We start from the raw sequence: 24,392 nt of genomic DNA, 5'->3' as shown, positions 1-24,392 counted from the left end.
GTAATACAGCTATATACTACCCTGTATTATATACTAATTTTATAAATAAACTTATCATACATACTACACTATGGGCACCTGTTTTTTGGCTCCTTTTTGGAGCTAAATCAACTTTCAGGATACCTGTAGTCTGATCCACCACCACCAGAGGGATGGAGATTTGGATCCTGGCTGATCACCATACCATCCTTAAGGGGACCTCCGGACCTACTAAATACATTCTCCCAGGCTGAATGACCTATAGATGGATGTTCGTCCTTTTCATCTACTATAAAGATTCCAGTGGATATTATCATATGCGCATTATCCATGCGCGTCCGGTGAGTGCGCATTTTTTCCATTGGTTCCTGTTTCAATCAGCTATCCCTGGGATTCGGTCATATAATACACTATCACGGACTATTTCTGTCTCAATTTTGATACAATCCAGCGCTGCACTTTGTTTTACTTGTCATTTAAAGGGATAGTTCACCTTCACCACAGAACTGCCTATGCAGGTAAAGGGTGTCTGGATAAAACCAAACTGTGCGTCTGACCAAAGTTGAATAATGTCCTTTCTATAGGTGTAGGCCATTTACACACCTCATGAAGCCTGACTGGAATAATCCCAGAATATAGCCAAGTACTTCCAGGATGTTGCCAAGTAAGGCCTAATCCTTACTGCTTACCACCAACATCACAAGAGTGAGCTTTTTCTCTCTCTCCCCCCCTGACGTAATAGCTCTGAGCTCAGCATTGGAGAGCTCACTCCTGTGATGGTGGAGGTGAGCAGTAATGACTAGGCCTTAGCATTTATCTGTAGGTAAAATGAATATCTCCTAAATGTTCACTGTTTAGGAGATAATCCAGAGAGCAGCAGTCAGAGATATCACTGGCACATGCGCTCTGAAGGAATGGCATTCCTGTGCAGTTACTTCGGAGCGGTGTTCGGTGCCCGGGGATCCTGTGCGCATGCATGGCAATGACATAATCGTAGCTTGGCCAGTTAGATGGACCCTGCGAACCCACAAGAAGGACTGGGTAAAGATGGAAGCCCTGTCAGAGGTGGCAGAGCACCACTAGAGGGAATCGTTTTAAGTAGGGATGCACTGATACCGAGTATTTTCATTAGTACACGTGAAAATACTCCCGACACCTTAACCCATACTTTGCGGTCCATGTGACGGTGCTGACCAATCAAAAGTTCTCTAGCCTTTCATCGCTGCAAGGAGAGGAAAGAAAGCGGCGGAAATTTCAAATCACCGCCGCTTTCCCTCCTCTCCTACTATTGAGACTCAGCATGGGATGCCCGCAGAAAGGTTTACCATACCGCTCCTGTGTGAATTTGGGTTAGGACAAGCCTGGGTTCACACAGGAGCAGTGAGGAAACCGCATGAGACAACAGTATCAGTGCATCCCTAGTTTTAACCACTTGCCCTCCAGAGGATTTACCCCCTTCCTGACCAGGCCATTTTTTGTGATACAGCGCTGCATTACTTTACCTGACAATTGCACAGTCATGCAACGCTGTACATAAAATTAATGTCCTTTTTTTTCCCCCAACAAATAACTCTTTAGGTGGTATTTGATCACCTCTGCATATTTTAATTTTTGTGCTTTAAAACAAAAAAAGACAGACAATTTAAACAACAGAAAAAAAAAACCCACCAACACACACGATATTTGTCTTTTTGCTATAAGACGTATCAAAAAAAAAAAAAAAAAAAAAAAAAAAATCACATTTCGTTATAAAACATTTAATGTATTAAATGTATTCAGCTACAAAAAAAAAAAAATCCCAATACGTGTAAATTAATTGGCTTACCTGAAAAGTTATAGCGTCTACAAATGGCGGTATGTATACACTGGAATTTAAATTTTTTTTTTTTATAGTAGTAATGGCGGCAATCAGCGACTTATAGCGGACTGCAGCAGGCATTCTGACACTGGGGGGGGGGGGGGGGGGGAGGGAAAACTAACTGCCACTAACATCGCCAGTGGCACGAAACAGTGATCAGTGCTAATAAAAAGCACTGTATTAATGAAACCGGGCAGCAAGGGGTTAACATCTGGGGCGATCAAAGGGTTAACTGTGTGCGTTTCACATTATGCACTGTTTTACAACAGAGGCATGCTGCTTTGCATGCTGCAGCATGTCCTTGCTGACAGGTGAGAGACCTGTGTAGTTTAGTCCTCATGCACACTGGACATTTTTACAGCTGCTGTTTTTGGCTTTTGACTTTTTTTCTACAGCCAGTAAACTACCCAGCATGTTATTTTGTGTGTCCATGCACACAGACTATAATCAACGTTTTTTTGGCAGAGGCATTTTTTGGTTGGGAAAAAAAAAAAAAAAAAAAAAAGGAAAAAAAGTCTGCAGATGCTGGAACATGTTACATGTTCCAACCTAAAAATAGGTGGAACATGTTTTGAAGATGAACTTATCCTTTAACATTTCATGATATTATTGTTTTTGTCTGTCACCCCACTAAGGAAAATGAGCCTCACCACCTGGTCTTTAACACCCATACAAGAAATGGGAGGAGAGGTTTGTCACTGGGGGAGGAATTCACTAGAAGCAATTACATCAAGTTCTAACCTTTAATCACATTACTAAGCTCCCCAATAGGAAAGCATGCATACATTTAAAAAAATATGTGACCGATTCTCTAACCTCCACCACTCTACCCAATGCAAAATAAACATTGCATTCTCAAGTCAGACCCTTAAAGTAGAGTTCCAGAGAAATAAATAAATGTCAGCAGTGACAAAAATTGTAGCTGCTGACTTTTAAAAAAAAATGGACACTTATCTGTCCTTCGATCCTGTGGTGTCCCCCCCCCCCCCACCCCACAGTCCGTTTTACCCGCCACCCTGTGTTCCCAGCGCCGGCATCTTCAGTGTGGGCACCCGACTGTGACAGCTTGCAGCTTCACAGCCGGGTGCTCACTGCGCATGTAGCGCTATGTTTTGTGAATGGTCCCGCAGTCTTCTGGGACCTGTCAAGTGTCCCAGGAGGCTACGAGGAGGGGGCCGATCACAGCGGGAGTGGGAGCGGGTATTTGTCAGTTTCTTTTACCCACTCCCCAAAAGGTGCCAATCTTTAACAGGCTGCGGGGGCCCAGTCCTTAAAGCGGAACGTCCCCTTTTGGGTGGAGCTAAGCTTTAACAACTTTGCATTTTGAAAGAACTGCTAATGCATCTCAATGCAAGTAAAACTACATAGACCTGTTCCTCTTTTTACAGTGCATCACAATGCACAGTAGTACAGGTGTACCTTGGTTTGCGAGCTCCTCGGTTAACGCAATTTTCGGTTTACGAATGAAATTCCATTAAAAATAATGCCTCGGTTTACAAATTTTTTTTGCAATACGAAGTGCATGTCAGTGCTGATTTTTAAATGCAATTGGCGGCTTTTTTTTTTCTTCACTATAGCTCACAGAATTAGCAGTCACTTTCCTTGGAGTTAAAGGAAACTTTGTTTCTTTTATCTCCAGAAACAAACTAAAAAGGAAACTTTCTTTTAGCTGGGGGGAAGGGACAGCTGATTCTCTGAGCTGTAGTGAAGAAGAAGAAAAAAAAAAAAAAAGCGGTAATTACATTTAAAAACCGGCACTGACCTATAGTGACAGCAACTTTTTTTTTTTTTTTAAACTTTGTTCTGACCTACGGAATGGATTAATTGGTTTGCAATGCATTCCTATGGGAAACTGGTTTCGGTTCACAAATTTTTTGCAATACGAAACGTCCCGGAGAACGTCTTAAATTCGTAAACTGAGGTATACCTGTACATTAATGAGCATTGCAGTGCACTACAAGGCAGCTCTGTTCAGAATGGATGATACTGCAATGCAGTTTTCATGCATGCCATTTTTATTTTTTGCAAAGAAGTGAGGGGGCCTTAAAAAAAAAAAAAAAAAAAAAAAAAAAAAAACTATATATGGGCACTACAATACTTTCATGAATAAATGCATAAAATGGTTGCAAATCACTTCAAAGTGTTAGCCGCTCTATACAATAACAGTAGAAATTTTGATTCAAATCCAAAAACAGCACACAGGTGTGGCCATTTCCGCTTCCTGCAGGGTACTTCTATAGTACATAACAGAAAGTAGACCTCACAATTATTCATGGTTTATTTGTTGCCTAGATATCATAACAGTCATCAGACTGCCTTCTGTAGAGTGACACATGAAAAAAACCACTGTGGTCTGAGTGAATGTAAGTTCCTGTCAACCACACCCTGATGAGTAAAATAAGCCGGAGCTCTCCCAAGACAGCAAAACACAAATATAGGCACCATATTATAACAACGTTACATCCCAATTATTACATGTTCCTAAAAATGCTTGTTATGGTTTTCACACAAAAAAAAAAAAAAAAAAAAAATTCTGTATTGCCTAACAAAGTAGACCTATAGGCACAATTATTTTTCCCATTTTGGTAAGGGAGGGTTATAACACTTATGGATGCACTGATACCAGTTTTTTCAGAGCAAGTAGGAGCACCAATATTTTTCTTCAAGTACTTGCCGATACCCATTTTTTTTTCGTGCAGTGCAGTGGAATTTGAGCCCATACGAAATGAATGAGCTCACTCGCACTGCAAAGAATCACGTGATGTGAACAGGAATGTGAATCCAGTCCGAAAACCATGTGGCTTCCGACAATGCTCCTGTATGAACCCAGGCTGAAGTCACTATGACAAGCCTGGGTTCACACAAGAGCAGTGTGTAAAACCGCATGTGATTCAGACAGGAATCGCACTGCATTCCTGTTCAACAAGGGAGATATGGGTCCAAAAGTTTTAATGAACAATCACATAGTTACAGCATCACAACGTTTCGGAGACTTGCAGGACCCCTTCATCAGGCTGTGACCAATCATGTCACATGCCTGACGAAGGGGTCCTGCGAGACTCTGAAACGTTGCCTTGCTGTAACCATGTGATCGTTCATTAAAACTTTTGGACCCATATTGGTGATCCTCGGTGTGCTGGTGACATTCTTCCTTACGGATTCTGTTTGGTTCCAGCCAATGGTCGCTGCAGCACCCACTTATACACACAGCCATTTATAAACACAGGAACGTGTGCTCCTGCGTTTAAAAATGGCAGCGTGTATAAGTGGATGCTGCATCAACCGTTGGCTGGAACTGAACAGAATCCGCAAGGAAGAATGTCACCAGCACACCGCAGATTGTACACTTGCATTCCTGTTCAAATCGCATGCGATTTCTTTGTAGTGCGATTTGAGCTCATTCAATTTGTATGGGCTCAAATCGCACTGCACAAAAAAGGCATCCATTTTTGGTATCGGAGCATTTGCACGAGTACAATTAATGTAAATGCTTGGTATCGGTGCAACCCTACCTGTAAGGTTTATTTTTGACATCTGAGATTTCCCTGCACTTCCTATCCTATAGCCAAACCGGAAAAGAGAGGAAATCCCTGCAAATTGGGGAATTCCTTGGGGCCCCCCCAGGTCACCAGAACTAGTGTCCCCATTGGAAGATTTCCACGCTATTACTTTTCTGGGGACAACCCAAAATTTGGGATTTTCTTTTACTTTCAATGATAATGCTAAACAGGACAAATGGAGAGGATGAACCTCCCTAACTGGGGTACAGACAGCAATAAAAACTGACAGGTGTTTTAATCCTTCTCCACTCTGTCCCAAAAATAAAATAAAGTTTTGCCTTTAGTTATACTTTAACTACTTGCCTACAGGAGGAGGCAGCGTTATAGGTAACGCTGAAGGAGTGCTGCGATAGGTAGGAGGAGAGCCAGGAGAGAGCAGGGTCTCTGATGCCAAGAGAGTGGAGTTTTTTTGAGGAGGGGATGGTCAACAGTATCAAAAGTCACAGAGAGGTCAAGTAGTAAGAGTACGTAGTAGTGGCCATTGGTTGGGATGAGTACGGAGTAGTGGCCATTGGTTTTAGCAGTTAGTAGATAATTAGCGATTTTTAGTAGGGCAGTTTCAGTGGAGTGGAGTGAGCAAAAGCCAGAATGTAAAGAGTCCTGAAGGTTGTCGGTGAGACAGGAGCTCAGGCGATTGTAGACTAAGCGTTCTCGGAGTTTAGAGGTAAATGGCAGCAGGGAGATGGGTCTTAAGTTGTTCAGGTTGGTGGGGTCCAGGGAGGGCTTTTTAAGTATGGGAGTGATCTGTGCATGCTTTAGAGGGGAGGGGAAGGCACCGGTAGAGAGGGAAAGATTGAAGATGTGAGGGAGCATAGGATGGAAGAAGAGGGTGACCGTAGTAATTGTGAGTGGACAGGATCCAGGGGGCAGGTAGTGAGACAGGCTTCTGAGAAAACCTTAGTGACCTCTCCAGTAGTAGCAAGATCAAAAGAGGAAAGTGTTGAGGGAGGTTTAGTAAAAGGTATGCTAAGTGGGATGGATGCCTGTACAGTGGCAATGCCCCTACGAATTGCATCAATCTTTTTTTTTTTAAATTTATTTCAATCTCGTGAGCGAGGTACTGGGTGGAGGTGGAGAAAGTAGAGATTTAAAAGTAGAGAAGAGACGAGGACTGGATGACAAGGTATTAATAAGAGTGACAAAAGTAGGCTTGTTTGGCAGCATATATACAGCAAAAAATAAAAACCACACAGGCGATCAAATACCACCAAAAGAAAGCTCTATTTGTGGGGGGTGGGGGGGAATGGCTGTAAATTTAATTTGGGTGCAGCGTTGCATAACCGCACAATTGTTAAAATAACGCAGCGCTGTAACACAAAAAATTACCTGGTAAGGAAGGGGGGGTAAATCCTCTGAAGGGCAAGTGGTTAAAGTGTTACTAAACCCACAACAGTAAAATCAGTCTGTAGATGCAGTAAAGCATGCTTGTTATACTCACTGTGGAACCTAAGGGGTTAATCCTCTGCATCGTGTAAAAATGCTGTTTGATCCTTTCTACTCTGCCCATCCTCTTATTGAAATGACCACCTGATACAGACTGAACCCGTAGTCAAAAAAAAAAAAAAGAGCTACAGATAAGATACATCAAAAGCGAGTTTCTGTTATAAACTTTTGTAAGTATTTTTTTGCCTTCACTCATGTGTGCCAATGAGGCTGCAGTGATGGGCACTGATAGGCTGCACTTATGGGCAACGACAGTTGGCACTGATAGGCAGCACCGACAGTTGGCACTGATATGTGGCATTGATGGGCACTGACAGGTGGCAATTATGGGGCTATATTGATAATCAGGGCACTTATGATGTAGATGTCCTCTCTGAGGAATGCCGTTTATCGGCTCTCCTTTCCTCACATGTTGTCAGCGTGAGGAGAGGACTCCTGATAACTGGCATTTCAGATTTACATGCGATCAGCTGTGATTGGACACAGCTGATCACATGACAGAGCCTGTGTTATCAGTTCTTTACTGCGATTCCAGGGACACAGCGCACCACACGCCCCTGGGGGCACTCATGCACAGCTAGAGTGGGAGGACGTCATATGACATCCTCCCAGAACAAGAGGCCCGCCGTGTCATTGCCTTATATGGAGGGCGGGAGGAGGTTAAAACAAGGGGACATTGTAGCAATTGTGCACCCAGAGGTAGACATGAACCTCCATTTTGTTAAGAATTTTCCATGTTGTACCAATTCTCACTCCCAAAGCTGCCTCCTCCAATCATCCCCCCCCCCCCTCCCTCGCTGTGGAGTGACATGTGGGCTGAGTGATGACAGAGGTCACAGGCAGCCAAAGCACAGCAGGAGAGCTCCGAGCTATAGAACCCCCAAAGGAGCTGGGGCCTAGCTGTCTGTTAGTTTTGCAATCTGGGATATCGTAAAAGCGTAAACCAAGCCCTTCACTGAGTTCAAAGACATTCCAGAGAAGTAATAAACTAGACACCACATTCAACATCCATTTTCTCCTATGATTTCATATCTTGGAATATGAGGGACTTACATAAAAACCCAGGCATATATTCCGATTGGTCACATTGATACAGGATTCCTGATAGGTTACACCCCTTAGCTGGCATATATAGAAAAGCAGAAAATGATATCTCCTGAACCATTCACGCAAATATTTCATATCTAACGGTTCCGCAGATGCGTCTGCTTATTAATCTACTAGTGGCACGGCTGCTAAATGCCCCGAGGAAAAGTTATGGGCCATAATATAAGCCATGAGGGATTTTTGTTCTAGCTTGGGTCTCCCCCCCAACACCCCTCCCCAAATGAGGCAATTGGCTCTCTGCTGTAAGGAGATACCCTGCTGAGATCCTAGAAAAAGGCTGTTATGCTTGTAGTGGGGTGTGAGAGAGAAGAGTCTACTGTCTTAACATCGAAACTGACAGTAGAGACAAGAAATCCTATTGACTTATGAAACTTGAAGCTGCTTACACCAAGGCTGACTGGCAAGTACTTTAACCCTTTAAACTCCTTCCTGTTATCTCTTTGTTGTGCTATTATCTTTTTCTGTAAATATTTTTATTGCACCCTTTTGACCTTTTAGTAATAAATCTTACTTTCTGAAAGTGTTGAACTGTTTCTAAAGCTCTTTAATGCAAATTACGAATTCCTGCCGCTAAAGAGCACTACTGTGTGTGTTTAACCCTCTGTATAACCTGCCTGCGGTGACAGTGGTATACAGACGATTATTTCAACCATCATAGTCTTATTGCTGATATTGCCGAGTTTCCTCTTTCTCTGTACAAAATGGAGGTGGTTGCAGTGTGAAGGGTTAGTTGTGTAATTACCCTGACCCAGTAACAATCGCACTAAGGCTGCCGGTACATCGATTGTGGTCCATTAGCTGGAAAATCGTTGTGCAGGGTGCAGCTGGGCGTGGCATTGTTACGCACGTGACATCGCGGTTTTAGATTGGCTATTCCTTTGGTCACAAGTTTGGTGTGAAGGGCTGGGATCTGACGTCGCGATCGTCACAGACATCACTGAGAAGACAACTGTTTTCTATGTATACTGTTCACACCAAACAAGTGCATTGGTGTACACCAGGGCTTGAAAAAGCCGCTCGCCAAATGCAAGGAGAAATTCCTCTGTGGCGAGCACAGATGAAGCATGGAGCGAGTACCTGCGCTCCAGGCCTCATTGTGAAGCAGAGTTCCGGTTTACAACTTCCATTTTCTGGCTTCTGCAGCACCGCCGCTGAGGTGACAGGTGCAGGAGAGGTCCGCTCTCCTCCACTGAGAGAAGACGCCCTCTCTACCGCCGCAGGGGACTCGAGGAGTAAGTACTGTATACATGTCATATCACTATAATGGAGTACAGGGGAGCCGGGATATACATTACTGTATACACATCATATCACTATAATGGAGTACAGGGGAGCCGGGATATACATACTGTATACATGTCATATCACTATAATGGAGTACAGGGGAGCTGGGATATACATACTGTATACATGTCAGATCACTATAATGGAGTACAGGGGAGCTGGGATATACATTACTGTATACACGTCATATCACTATAATGGAGTACAGGGGAGCTGGGATATACATTACTGTGTACAGTTTTATATTTTGGACTCTTTATTCTAAAGAAAAATGTAATTTCATAAGCTTTAAGGGGGTGTGGTTGGAGGCAGGGCTGGGGGCAGACCTGGGCAAGGTTGGGTGGGGCAACTGGTGGAGAGTAAGTTCTGTGCCTGGCTAGTAGGTCTAGACTAAAAAATTTAAGCCCTGGTGTACACTGTATAAGAATACAGCATGCTTGCATTTTTATGCAGCAAACACATTTAAACACTTGCCAATGCAATGCACCCATCAGAATGCAAAAAAAAAGTTAGAATTTTCACCCTTGATGTGGCCTGTACAGAAGAAAAGCAGAAAACACTTACAAAAAAAATACATCAATGTATGAGTTTTCTGTGTATTGTAGTGTGAAGGAGCCCTTGAATGAGTTCTATGGTCACAGCACTTTCCTCTAACATCAGCATTGTAATAGCAACATAAACAATAGTTATTGACAATCCAATATAAACTTACTTCATCCTAATTTCATGCGAGTGTTGCCAGTCTGCTGGCCATCTGCTTCTACAACTTCCTGGATTCCCTGCATGCTTTGCAGCTCCTCCTCTGTTGCTTACTTTCCTTGTCTAAGGACTACATATACCATGGTACCTTGCTACCTGCAAGCAGTGATTCCTGTAATGACTCCGCCTCATTAAACTCCTCCTCTCAGCTCCTCTAGTTCAGAAGGCAGGCTCTGTGAAATGTGTGACACAGCAGTGCCCAATCACAGGGCATAGTGACTACATGTCACAGAATTCCAAGAAAGTAAATAGTTATCTAGTTTACAAACTTCAAATTGATCAGATTAATAGAAGTAGGCTAAAAATAGTTGATATACAATGTGGAAATAAAATATATGATTTTATATTTTGCCCATAGATACTTTCATGCATTCATGCTTGAGCAGAGCATCTGTGATTGTTTTAGGCCCTGTTTACATTGGCATTAACCACTTGCCTACCAGGCACTTTTACCCCCTTCCTGCCCAGGCCAGTTTTCAGCGTTGTTGCACGTTGAATGACAATTGCGCGGTCATGCAACACTGTACCCACATGAAATTTTTATCATTTTTTTCTTCACACAAATAGAGCTTTCTTTTGGTGGTATTTAGTTACCACTCGGCTTTTTAATTTTTTGCACTATAAACAAACAAAAAAAAGTTTTCCTTTGTTTCTATTATAAAATTTTGCAAACAGGCAATTTTTCTCCTTCACTGATGCGCATTGATGAGGCTGTGCCGATATGCAGCATTGATGGGCACTCTTGGGGCTGGGGCTGCCCCCACAAACACACTTACCAGGTGGTCCATTTCTTCCATTACCAATACTCACCCGTCCAGAAAATCCCACTGAGACCCTCTGGTTTTCTGCCACCTCTTGGTCCAGTGACGCCATACTGATCATCAAGAGGCCCGCCGACTCTTCTTGGTTCAGCCGGCACACCTCCCGATGATGCTGCAGTGGCTCACCCCCTACAGCTTTGTGAATGAAGCACTTTGTGACGTGCAAATCCCAATAGGCAAAGTGAGGACAGTACACGTCTTTCACCTAAGTGAAACGATATGCAGGGGTGGGTCCGGACTTGAAAAAGAAGAGGTTTTCATAATTTGAGGAAAAAAAAAAAAAAAAACACAACAATGCAGATAGCATGCCTGCTCCATTTTCCGCTGTGGTTTCTGTACATGATTTCCACCCACATCCCAGTTATTTTTACAGAAATATCTTCCTGAGCACACTCCTTTCCTACAGAGTCTTCAAATAATCAGCAATACGAGCCTCCTGGCCTATAATTGAAGACGATGCTAAGAATTAAAGGCTTCCATTGCTGACCGCCTTCCGAAAATGCTATTTTCCTGGCAGAGGTTGCCAGGAAGATCGCTTTTCCAGAAGGTCAGCAAAGGAAGCCTTTTCATCTCTTAGCATCGTCTTCAATTACAGAGACTGGCTGCCACACTGTCTGAACCATTAGCCAGGAACATGCATGCTGCAAGTACATCGTAGCCCCGTATCTGCACAATCGTCCTAAAGGTAGCCATGCACGGCTTGATTGTCTCCCATTCCCATTGTCAGCTATTGTGTTCAGGCAATGCAGCACCCACAGCGTCCTGTATACAATGGTGCTACTGAACAGCCACTGCGTCAGATAGGATGCACTCATTGGTCGGCAGATCATTTTGCACCCAGCTCAGTCAATTTTTAGAATTAATCTCACCTTTTACAGCAGGATTATTGATACACCTATATTGAAAATGTACCGTGTAGCCATCCCCTAGTCTCCCTTCACCTCCACCACTTACCTGAAATCACAGGGTTCTCTTCCGCACAGGCTTCTATTCAATTCTGAATTTGACACGGCTGTGCAGCTGGAGATCGGTGAATGGTGAGACTACAAGTCCCATCTTCCACCACAGTATAGGGACTCATAGTTCTCAATAGAAGTGTAGTGAAGTCACCACAGTCAGGTTGCATTCACACTTGGTTGCTCTGAAAATGCAGGCAGAATCGCACTTTTCTGCTCTCATTTGCAGAAAAATGCGCAATGCGTTTCCGCTACCAAATGCAGTTTGTTGTGGCAAAGCACATGTTGCCAAAAGCACCTCTGTTGCAAAACTTGGTACATCAGCTTCTTGGGTGCATATATCACCCATACGGCAGCCTATTCATGTGAATGGGCTGCTGTATGCAAAATGCCAAAAAACATGCGCAGGAATATGCATTCTCACCAGGTGACATGTGAATGAGACCTCATAGTCCAGCACTTCCTTCAGCTCCATAGCCAAAGATTTGGACTGGAGGCTGAAGGAATACTCTGCAGGAACCTGTGCATTGCACCTGTGATCTGCAAATCACAGTTGCAATGTTTTTCTGTGTCATGAACATGAAAAACAAAAAAAAAAAAAAACAAAAAAAAAAAAAATAATAATAATAATAATAGGCATTTTTTTCAATATGGATGCATTTATTTTTTTTTTTTTTTTTAAGATGGAATATACCTTCAAAAGCGACCTATGGAGCCTTCTATGGCCCAAACGGTTTCAGCAGTAACAGGCAAATATTCAAACCATCTATGGCCAGCCTAAATGACTCAGGCTAGGTTTACACCTACCTGCAGTCTGGTTACAGGTACAGGAACCGCACCTAAATCACACTGACTGCCATTCATTCTGAATAGCACCCCCACGCATCCCAGCCTACAGCACGTTTGCAGGTGCGGGAAAGAGACCATTCGGTTTCCCTGCGGCCATGTTCTAAAAAAGGTGCACACACTTTTTTGCCTATGGGAAACATCGGCACAGCAGCCCATTGCAATGAATGGGCTGCCGTGTCCGAGCAAACGCAGGCCGCGCGGCCCACAGTAGCGTGAACCTAGGCATAAAGTATTTCTGAAATCAGCATGGCAGCCTGGCAACTAGCATTATCAGAACAGCAGACCAGCAATGGCAGTATTTATCATTATCTCAATACAGGTTACTTTTAGGCTGGTTACACATGCAAAGATTTTAGATGGTCAGTTGATCTTTACAATATGAAATCAGGATATCTCGAATTCTATTTAAACACGTTGATGAACTCGCATTATTTTAATGCTTGTATAGTCTATCAAGTTCATCCTATTGTATATGTGCTGCTTAGACATCGGCCTCATTCACAATTGAGCTGTGGTTTTTTTTTGTGCATTTCAGGTGATTTTTTGGGGATTTTTATTCAACAGGAAACAAAAAAAAAAAAAAAAAAAAAAAAAAAACCCCACACGTGTTACACACATTTTTTTAGGTCCTCTCATTGAAGTCTGTTGGGTCAAAAATGCACAACTCTGCCCCAAAAGAAGCTCATGTATTTTTTTTGGTTTTTTTTTTTCGAGCTTCAATCAACTCTACGCTCAAGTGTAAGAGAGCACCAATAAATATAATGGAAATTCTATTAGAGGCCTTTCACACTGGTCAGTTTTTGATGTTATTTTGGGGTTTAAAGTGGAAAAAAAATGCATGAAAAATGTATCCCTTTAAATCCTATGGAACTCTTCACACCAATGAACTGTAGGCGTAGTGTGTTTTTAAAAGTCCTGCATGCTGCAGGTTTTAAAAAACGAACCTCCCTATTGAAATTGTATAAAAAAAAAAAAAAAAAAAAAAAAAACAAAAACCACAAAAACATGCAACCGCATGTTTTTTTTTTTTTTGAGTCACATGTCCATGTTTCACAGGTGCATGACTGGAGTCAGGCAACCAGAAAACACACTAGGCTTAATGCACACTAGCGATTTTTTAAGCTCTTAGCATATTTTTTTCTGCTCCTAGAAGCTAAATTGTGTTATCCTATGTGTCCATGCACACTACTTTAGGCTATTAGCATTTTTTGAGCTTCAGAGTTTAGAAGCAGAAAAAAAAAAAGTTTTTTTCCCGAGCGTTTTTCCAGCAGAAACAAAAAAAAAATGCTAAAACGCTATCAACATTTTTCAGGTTTTTTTTTCACTCCTACATCTATTAGAAAAATGCTAACAAAATGCTAATGCTCCTAAATGCTTCTGAATGCTATTACAAGCGGGTTTCCCAATTTTTTTTTTAACTTAAAGCGCTAGTGTGCATGGAGCCTAAGGCTCAGTTCACACCAATGAGTTTTTTAGTGCTTTTTACAGAAACGCACTACAGTCCATTCAACATGGTTTTCTATGGAACATGTTCACATCTATGCTTTTCTGAGCTGCTGTGTTTTTGGAAAGGGTCAGTGAGTTTTTTAAAAGCAAAAAGCAGCATTTTTGCTACAATGGAGTTCAATGGGGAATCTGCTGAAATGCATGGTAGTGCATTTTTGCCATGTTTTGCATTTTTAATTTTGCCCAGAAAAAAAAAAAGAAAAAAAAAAAAAAAAAAAAAAGGGAGCTGAACAAAACACAAAATGTGAAAAACGCATGTAGAAAAATGCAAAACAAACTGGGAAAAGCACTGCAAAATGGACAAAAAGCAAACTGCATAGGTGTGTGAACGGAGCATAAAAGTGCATAGGTGGTTTTTGTTTTTTTTCAATGGAGCAATATGAAAAGGACCCTAAAAGTTCTTGTGGTAAGGCTTCGGTTTGCACAAGTGTGATCGGGATCTTTACCCTGTGCGATTTGTTGCACTAGAAGAAGAAGCCTACGATCGTCTCTGGGGCCCATTCACATCTGGTGCGACAGTGTGTTTCCAGGCCCATAGACTTCAATAGCAGCACATGGAAACAAAAGCATGACCATTCTGATGCACTTAAGGATGGAGTATAAAGACTATGAGCAATGACCAGCTACACCAAGAAGACCATCATTAACATTGTTCTAATATAGAATCCTTCCTGTGCCAGTGTTCTGTAGATGCACAGTAATAACAGACTGTACAGTCCCTCCCCATACACATGGCTCTGCAGATCTCAAGTACATATAGAAAGGAGTAGGTTACCTTCAGAGAGCACATCATCTGCCTCCTCCACCTCACTCAGGTGTGCACTGCTTGTGTCCTCCCCTGCAGACATCTTGACAATCAGAAGTGATGGGACAGCTTCCCAGGCAGGATTTGTCTGATCACAGAAGGAGGAACTGAATCTACTGCTTCCTGACTACAGCAACATCCTCTCTACAAAGATGATGACAGCCTCCTGCTCTGTGTACATCATAGGTAGGTACATGTGTTCTGGGAGAACCCCCCCTGGGCAGGCCTGGGAAGATGTGTTCTGTGCACACAGGAAGTTCAGATGGATACCAGAGGCAGGGGAAATGTCATGTGCTGTTATATCTTCCCTCTACAGATACATTGTATGGGTACACCCAGGATATATTGGGACACAGCTGAATGGTTACAGATCAGGATGAATGCTCTTTTCTGTTCTGCTTGTTTAGGCAGACCAAAGGAAACAATTTTAGTTACTGTGATGATGTCGCTATTATATACGATACGTGGTTCACACTAATGTGGTGTGGAATTGGCATCGGTTTCTGTGCGATTATTGAACCTCATCATAATCGTACCCCAATTTATGCAGGTGTGTATTTTACACCCCGGTCACACTGATTGCGAATTGACATGCGATTTGCATGCCATGCGACTTGCAAATCAAATAGATTGTAAGCTCCAAGGAACAGGGCCTTTCTAACCCTCTTGTATTGAACTGTATCATTGCTGTATTGTCTCCCTTTAATTTGTAAAGTGCCGAGCATCCTGTATAATAATAATGCCAAGTCGCACCCTATTGTCCGCAATTAGAGCGGTCATATCGGTGCGGTTCTGACATGGTCGGAGCCGCACCAATTTCTAAAGTAGTGCGTGCACTACTTTTGCTGCGATTTGCATCGACGGCTGTGTCAGATGTCTTGCAATTCGCACCTGAAATCGGCAATTAACCAGACTTTGAAATCGTGCGACTTCACTGTAAGTCGCACGATTTCAAAGTCAGGTTGATGTGACCGGGGTGTTAAAGGATAAGTTCACCTTTTGGAGAAAAATAATAAATGCACATTTTTAAAAAAATGTGCATTTATTATTTTTGTTGAAAGGCGTCTGGAAGGTATTGATTGCACCAGCGATCAGTAGATTGCTGATGCCATGCAGACTTGTCAGAATATCTGCTTGCCTGTACAGGATATATGATCAAGTAGATATTCTGACAGGAAGCTTCAATGAACGACCACGGCGCTCCAGTGTCGTGATAGTCCATTGAAAACTACAAGCCGACAACTGCTAATGTCCCGCAATTAGAAAATCATACGAAAAATTTAGCGGAGCCACTAATCAAACGATTTTCTCTTCGTTGATGAGCAGGATGTTTTAACTGATAACGATATTGTGTACAAAAAAATCTGGTTGAACAACAGTGAAAAATGTTGCCGTTTCGCATACGAACAAATGATTTTCTATGCGGTGGTATGACGATTGTACGAAAAAAACGCTATCACGCATGAGCAGAAACAGAAGATGACCCGGATGTTTATGTCCAACGAATCTTCGTAAACACGAACGAAAAATCCAAATATTAAACGTAGATTGGCCTAATGAGATAATGAAACCAGAATTCTGCATATTCTATTTTTATGTATCACTATTTATGTATATAGTTAATGTAATAAACTATATTATACTCATTGCTGTTAATTGTTGTGTATATCGCTTGTTCTGGCTGGAAGGGCGTGGCTACAAGGTCACACGCACACTGCATCACTTCCACTTGTACGGAAGACGTCAACACTACATATTGCCCGATGAACGATTTTTGTAGATTGGTTAACGATTTCGACCAACGAACAAATGCCTCTCGGTCGTCAGATGACCGATCGGTCGAATTTCTAATCCTGTATTCCAAGCTTTAGGTTGCCAGGACTTGCAGTTCATTCATTCACGGAAGTCTGTGAATGGATGACGCGGGCGTGTGGGCGGAGTCCTGCATTGCCACGCTGTTTTCAAATCTGACAGATAGTACGGGGAAATTTCTCCCCGTATTATCTGTCACAGGGAGGGGGGCAGCAGGCGTGGCTGCGCTACAGCAGTGTTTCTCAACTCCAGTCCTCATGGACCCCCAACAGGTCATGTTTTCAGGATTTCCCTCAGATGAAACAGCTGTGGTAATTACTAAGGCAGTGAAACTGATCAAATCACCTGTGCAAAATAATGGAAATCCTGAAAACATGACCTGTTGGGGGTCCATGAGGACTGGAATTGAGAAACACTGAGCTACGGGAACATGTTCCATGTTCCACCCTAAAAACGGGTGGAACATGGAACATGTTCCCAAAGGTGAACATATCCTTTAAGTTAGCAACAGATGTGTTTTTGCAGCGGATCAGTGTGAAAGCAGCCTTGGATGATGGTTTGTCGCACAGCCAGCAATTACGTGCTGCTGGATACACACTGTGTGAACAAGAAGAAATAGCTGCAGCCGCCATAACCTGCCATCGAAGTATACAGGGCTCGACGGCCGCAGCTGGCTGCTCAGAGGTGTCAAACAGGACTGCAGCAATCAGATTTCTGCTGATGCAATTCACACCGTAGTCTCCTGTTGCGCCTGTGAAACACAGATGGCAAAAAAAAAAAATTGACAGGGGTTACAACCCTCCCTTACCCACTTGAAGACCAACCCTTTTTGGGCATTTTTAGTTTACATATAATAATCAGTATTTTTTGCTAGAAAATTTCTTAAAACCCCCAAACACTATATTTTTTTTTTTAAAGTAGAGGCCGTAGAGAATAAATTGGTTGGTGTTGCAATTTTTATGTCACATAAATAAGTATTTGTGCAGCGGTTTTCAAACGCATTTTATTTACTTTTTTTAATACATGCTTTTGAGTTTTAATGCAAAAAACACAATACGTAACCCAATTTTAGTCACATCTAAAAGATATTACACCAAGTAGATAGATACAAAACATGTCACGCTTTAAAACTGCGTATGCCCGTGCAACGGTGACGTCATAAATTTTACTATCTATAGGCGACAGTTTAAAAGCCTTTACAGTTCACCAGTTTAGATTTAGCCCTGGTTCACACTGATGCGGTGCGGAATTTGCGGCGTTTTCAGTGCGAATTCCGCACAGCATCAGAATCGCACCCCGTTCATGCGAACCGATGCGGGTGTGTATGTTAAGTTAACAACACCCCGAAAGCGGTCTGCAAAACGCGGTGCGATGTGCAGAATCGGATCGCATAGGTGTGAATACCCATGCAATCCGATTCTAGTGCGGACCCAAAAAAAGGGTCCTGCATATTTTGGGTGCGGTGCGATTAGAGCCATACAAAATGTATGGCTTCAATCGCACCTCACACAAATTGCATGTGATTTGCATAGGAATTCAGTGCGGTTCTTGTGCGAATCGCATGCGATTGACCGCACCGTATATATCTGAACCCAGGCTCACAGAGAAGGTCTGGTGCTAGAATTACTGCACGTGATCTGACGTTCGTGGTGATACTTCACATGTGTGGGATGATCTTTTTGTGCTTGCGCGACCGACGCGCGCATTCCCCATTGCGTGCAAGCGTGGTGGGACTGGGGCGCTTGTATTTTTTAAAAATCTTTATTTTTATCCTGTCGCTTTTAATTTTTTTTTTTTTATGTAAACATCCCTAAGCAGTGACAGGCACACTTTATGGAGAGATCAGGGGTCTATAAGACCCCATATCCATCCGCTGCCCTTTATAGGCATTTGATCACACCAAGATCTGTGTGATCAAATGCTTTTCTTTTTTCAAAAATGGCGCTAGTTGCATCTGGGGAAACCAGAAGTGATGAAAGCTCATTGCTTCTGGTTTCCTATATCATAGATGAGAACAGAGTGGTTCCAGTCTCTGTTCTCCTCTATGATTAGAAGGCAGTGGGATGGGGATCGCTCCCTTCTGCTGACTGCAAAAGTGAACGAACAGCTAGCTAGCCGCTAGGATTGCTTTTACAAGAGAGCCAGCTGTCTGCTCTAAAAACAGCACTGGGAAAATCATCCCAATTTAACCATTTGTAGTCCAGCAATGTATGGTTCCACAAGTGGTTACGGTTTTAGCCGCAGTCCCATTGACTTCTATTAGGTTGTGCGTTTTTCCTGAATTTTCTGAAAGCGCACCTAAGATGCAGCATACAGGACTTTTTGGTGCACTTTTAAAAAAAGAAAAAACACAACCTAATAGAAGTCTGGGACTGCAGCTTAAACTGCAGGCAAAATGCAGGAAAACCATGGACACACTTGCACTTCGGCCAAACTGCAGCACACCAATGTGAACGTGGCCTCAATGTTTTGGAATCCCAGTTCTGAATCTCAGACCTCTGAAAAGGTAGGGCTTGGCGCTAGTGAACTTAATATTGTTAGAAGTAATTAGCTGGGATTGGGATCACCTGGGAGCAAAGAAAAGCTGAACTCGGAAAAACGAGAATGTCCTCCCTAGCAATGGGGCTTCGTCTGCCCTGCAAGAGATGAGTGATTGTTTGTTCGTTCAATGGGAGGGTAAGAGCACCTTTACTTACCAGATCTTCCATTTCCCTGGCAAACGGCACTCTCCTCTGTTCTGACTGTGGACTGTCCCTCTGCATCCTCACATCCAAGGCAGGGCAATGGACCCTTCATTGGTCTTGATGACATCAGAGGAATTTAGACCACTGGAGTGAAGGGGAGAAGAGGCTGCCGGAACCGGTCTGGCAGCGCAGAGGATCTGCTAAGTTAAACTGTGTTTCATAGTCCCTTATGCCAGCCATAGACAGATCGAAATTCAACCCATCTAATGGGCAAACTGGTTGTACTCAAGTCAACCTATCGCTCAACTTCAGTACAACCAACCTGTTGGGTTTTTTCGTCATGCAGCTATAGCAGTCAGCAGCGATCATTGCATTCTGACAGCATGGCAACCTCCCTCTGTGAGAATACAATAGCGGAGCAGGAGGGATTCAATCTGTGGTTGAAGGAAAAAAAATTGCATAATCTATGGCTTGCTTTAGGCATACATGAGCAGCCAACCCTTGCAGTGCAGGGGCAGCCCTGTTCAGTCTAGGTTCACACCTATGCGTTTTCTGCTGCATTTTGCAGAAATGCACAGCAGTCTATTTAACATGATTTCCTATGGGACAGGCTCACATCTCCGCGTTTTCATCCGGTGCATTTTTTGAAAAGGGTCAGGGACTTTTTTAAACACAAAACGTTGCGTTTTTGGTTCTATGGACTTCAATGGATATGCCATAGAAAAGCATGTAGTATATTTTTGATGTGTTTTTTGTATTTTTGCCCAGCAACAAGTTAAAAAAAAAAACGCAAAAATGTGTCAAACGCATGTGCAAAAACCAAAAAGCACTGCAGAAATGCATCAAACACAAACTGCATAGGTGTGAACCTAGCCTTCCAATATCACTGAATTTACACCATTGCCATTCAATAACACATGCGTGTTCAATTGAAAAGGCTGCCTTAGGAAAGCGTGAGAGTCTGCAATTGGCAGCATGCTAATCTACAAACATGTAATGAAAATATAGAAGAATACCACGTAGACAACACTGTATTTGGATAAATATAGGCCACGGCCTGGTTTATTGGTTTTCAAATATCATAACAATAAAACATTTATCACACCATAACTTTATTCAATAAATATTACAATTGTATTAAACACTCAGCCCAGCCACTACGACTCGAGCTGAGAAATCATTAATATAAATAATCTACTTACAGGTCCCCTTTGCTTTACAACAAAGAGACCTACCACATAATCCATCCGTGACTGGAGGAGGGGAGCTCCTCTAACCGCTCTCTTTGACAACTGGAATGGAACCCTTCTGGCAGATCCCTTAAATAGGGCACCCCAAGACCTTCTGGAATCTTCTGGGGAGGGTCACCTGACTTCATTAACCAATCAAGCTTCAGCCCCCCCAAGATTCCAGAAGGTTCCTTAAGATGTGGCCTCCAATAGCCAATAAGATTATCCCCATTAAAAGCTATATAAATAGGGGTTCTTCTGCCACTGCCATGGTCCCATGAGTAAAGGGGGGTGGGGGGGTGATAACGGCTAAACCCCCCTTTCCTGTCTTGGGACCGCAGGCAGCATGCTAAACTACAAACATGTAATGAAAATATTTAAGAATACCACATAGACAATACTGTATTTGGATAAATATTTTAAAATATAACAATAAAACATTTATCACACTATAACTTTATTCAATAAATAATACGAATGTATTAACCACTCAGCCCAGCCACTACGACTCGAGCTGACAAATCCTTAATATAAAAAATCTTCTTACATGTCCCAACAGAAAGGAGGGGGGTAAAATAACACCAACCTGTCACCAACCCCCCAAATTGTGGCCGACTCAATACATGTTTGCAAATTAAGATGAAAAAGGTCAAGGCCTATATCAGACAAATGAATGCCATCATGACGATACATACCTTGATAAACATCCTCAAAGTCATAGTGGCAAAACAAAATACCCAAATCAGGCACCAGAAACTTCTCCACCACTTTATTAATGCGTCTTCTGACTTTTTCAAACGGCTTATACATAACAGAATCTAACCATCTCAACCGAGGAATTATTTTGGAAAATACTAAAACCGTGTTAGGTGATGCCAACTTGAAAAAGCGAAAAGTAGATTTCATATTAGAAATAAGATCAAAAGTTGTAATTTTACCAATATCATTACCTCCCAAGTGAATTATCAGAATGTCTGGAGAAGGCCAAAAAGCATAAAGCTTTCCTAACTCGAAAACCAGGTCCTCCCACAACATACCCCTATGCCCATGCCAATAAATGTGAAAGGCGTCCGGGTCCAGACCAAGGTAAAACTCAGTCAGCCGCTCTTTTCTGGGCCGAGAAAATGTAAGAATGGCCCAGAATCCATACAACCTGCTGATTACCTGTTATAAATTAAACAAAAGAATGAGGTCTAAGCTGTCATTTATAAGAGTCAGAACGCCATCTACCAATTTTCTTAATGCAGCTGGCTTCCAAACCGATTCCGGCAACCTCAGTAGCTGCCCCAATCCGAAAGGAATGAGATGTTATCTGGGAGTTAATCAAATTGAGATGCGACAAGCATTTTTTCAGGACAGCGGAGAATTGATAAATAGTTAACGGAGAACAATTTTTATGTATAAAAATAATTGAGTTGATAATTGGACTTATTGCCATATAAGCTTGTAAAAATCTAATAGGACAGATACTCGCATCTACACAAGTGCTTAGATAAATCCATTTACCAGAACCAAACTGATCGGTTTTAGAACGTGGAAGAAAAATTCTTAGGTTATCTGCTCTAATAGTTAAGTTGGAAACTAATATGCCCAATCCTCTAGTTTGACCCCCGATTCACATATATGCGGCCGTGCGGGCCACGTTTTTCACGAGCACGAGAGCCCATTCATTTGAATGGACTCCCGTGCCCGTGACACACAGGGAAGAAGTCCCTGCACTTCTTTTGAAACCGCAGCCCGCACGGGAACCTCAGTTCCCAGAACAGCTGCGTTTTCCAGTGAGGGTGGTGTGCCATTAGAACCAATGGCACCCGCCCGCGGGTCCCGCATTTCTCTGTGCAGATGGTGCGGCTGCACAGTTTTTCCGCAGCAGCACCACCAGCACAGATGTGAACCTAAGGTCAGATACTGGTAACATTTCTGATATCCGAAAAGCTGCAAAAACGGCAATAGAAAAACCACCCTAAATAGAATAGCCTCATATGCAGAAGAGCATAATAAATTATTCACTGAACATAACCGTGATAATATAGCGGGGTAATAGGGCTTCTATTATCTTTTACTAAATTGCCTTTTTTATAGCCTTTAAGAGCTTGCCGTACAGAAAAGAAACTGAGACAGGCTGGAAGGTGATACAGCCTCAGAAAAAATGAGACTCCCGATAATACTTTTTGCCGTGAGATGGATTGCATAGCAACACACTGTGCTGAAAAAAGTAGAGCATGTAGTACTTTCTTTTGTGGTATGTACTGGCTTGTTGTCTTGTCTTGCATTAGCCCTGCACTGGTAGCCCAGACAGCCTAGGTAAGGCACCACTGAGAAGTCCCAACGCACCTGATGTAAATGAGTCCTAAAGGAATTAAAAAAAAAAACCCACAACCTTCTGCAAATAAGAATGTTTATACCCATCTTTCCTACCTCTTGTTCCTCGGGTTCCTTAGCTTGCTTACAGAACTACAGCCTCCAGCAGAATACTCATATCAAACATGTCAGAGGATATCAGATCCTGTGTTTTATTGCCACTCCATGTGGCTACATCTCTGCTTTGTCCTGTAGTAATATGGGCAGCACAGTGGCTAAATGGTTAGCACTTCTGCCTGGCAGTACTAGAGTCGTTGGTTCAAATCCCAACCACAGCACTACCTGCCTGGAGTTTGCATGTTCTCCCTGTGCCTGTGTGGGTTTCCTTGGGGTACTCTGGTCTCCTCCCATACTCCAAAGACATGCTGGTAGGTTAATTGGATCCTGTCTAAATTAGCCCTAGTATGTGTATGTATGTTAGGGACCTTAGATTGTATGCTGTTTGAGGGTTAGGGACTGATGTGAATGTACAATATATATGTAATGTTTAGGGTAGTATGAATCTAGGGATGAATGCCCAAAACACAAGTAATCTGCTTTCCAAGCATTCATCCTTGGGTGCATACAGCCCCAAACTACTACTAGGTGCACCAATGGGGCCCATCCAGCCATAGCAGCGGTTAGCCCCTTATAGAGTTTTATAGAATTCTGGCAGCAGGACCGGATGATGTACCAGTGCCCTAAATGCTGGAGCCTCGTGCACCAGGGCTAAATGTCCAATGTGCAGGGCCATGGATAAGGGGGTACCACCAGTCCTCCTGTACGGGACCCAGGCCAGCAGGGGGGATAAATTGGATGTGGACAGGGAGGGTGATCGGCACGGTGGTGGTGGGGGGGCAATTATTGGAACTGATTCCCTGTATGGCTCTCTGGAGCAGCTGAAAGTTTTATTTTTCTCCTCTCCCTCTCGCTGGCTTTCAGCTGCTGCAGGGGATTGGTTCCAGTAATTGCCACCCTGCCACACCGATCACTCTCCCTGTGCAACATACGATTTCCCCTGCTGCCCAGGCTTCTCTGTATGCTGCCAGCCCAGCAGTGGTGCCAGCTTCCATCTTCTCCTTCCCGACGGCAGCTGCGAGCACAGAAAAGGATCCTGCAGGATGGAGAGTGGGGGAGGGGCTTGATAAATACTGTATGTCACATTTACCAGCCCCTTTCTTTCCCAAATGAACACAGTGAGTGATTGGTACTGATTACTCACTGCGTTCATTCATAATTGAAGCATAGAAAACAGCAGCCCTGCCAATGTGCCTGGGGCCTTATTGTGCCTTATAAACAACACTGATCTTCATGTTGATTCTTTACTTACTGTCTGTATGTGTTGTATAAATATATCTTTTGGCAGTTTGTCCAAAGCAAGCAGCTCATAGAGGCTCACC

General features: G+C 42.9%; 1 protein-coding gene and 1 pseudogene across 2 annotated transcripts in view; both read right to left on the bottom strand.

The window, feature by feature from the left end:
• Positions 1–15,116, bottom strand: part of RIPOR2 (RHO family interacting cell polarization regulator 2) — a 213,311-nt gene extending 198,195 nt beyond the window's left edge. The window contains exon 1 of one of the 2 annotated variants that reach the window (XM_089682232.1): positions 14,898–15,116. In XM_089682232.1, the coding sequence (XP_089538358.1) occupies positions 14,898–14,970 (73 nt within the window). In that variant the 5' untranslated portion in view covers positions 14,971–15,116. The remainder of the gene's footprint in view (positions 1–14,897) is intronic. The other variant, XM_089682235.1, reaches the window with a different exon arrangement.
• A 6,079-nt stretch (positions 15,117–21,195) lies between these two features.
• LOC149458376 (uncharacterized) overlaps positions 21,196–24,392 on the bottom strand; it is a 44,934-nt pseudogene continuing 41,737 nt past the window's right edge.

Source organism: Staurois parvus, unplaced genomic scaffold (genome assembly GCF_062004578.1).
Source record: "Staurois parvus isolate SC_StPar_1 unplaced genomic scaffold, SC_StPar_1.0 ptg000287l, whole genome shotgun sequence".
In the NCBI taxonomy this organism is placed as follows: Eukaryota; Metazoa; Chordata; class Amphibia; order Anura; family Ranidae; genus Staurois; species Staurois parvus.
This window is presented reverse-complemented; position numbering and strand designations above follow the sequence as displayed.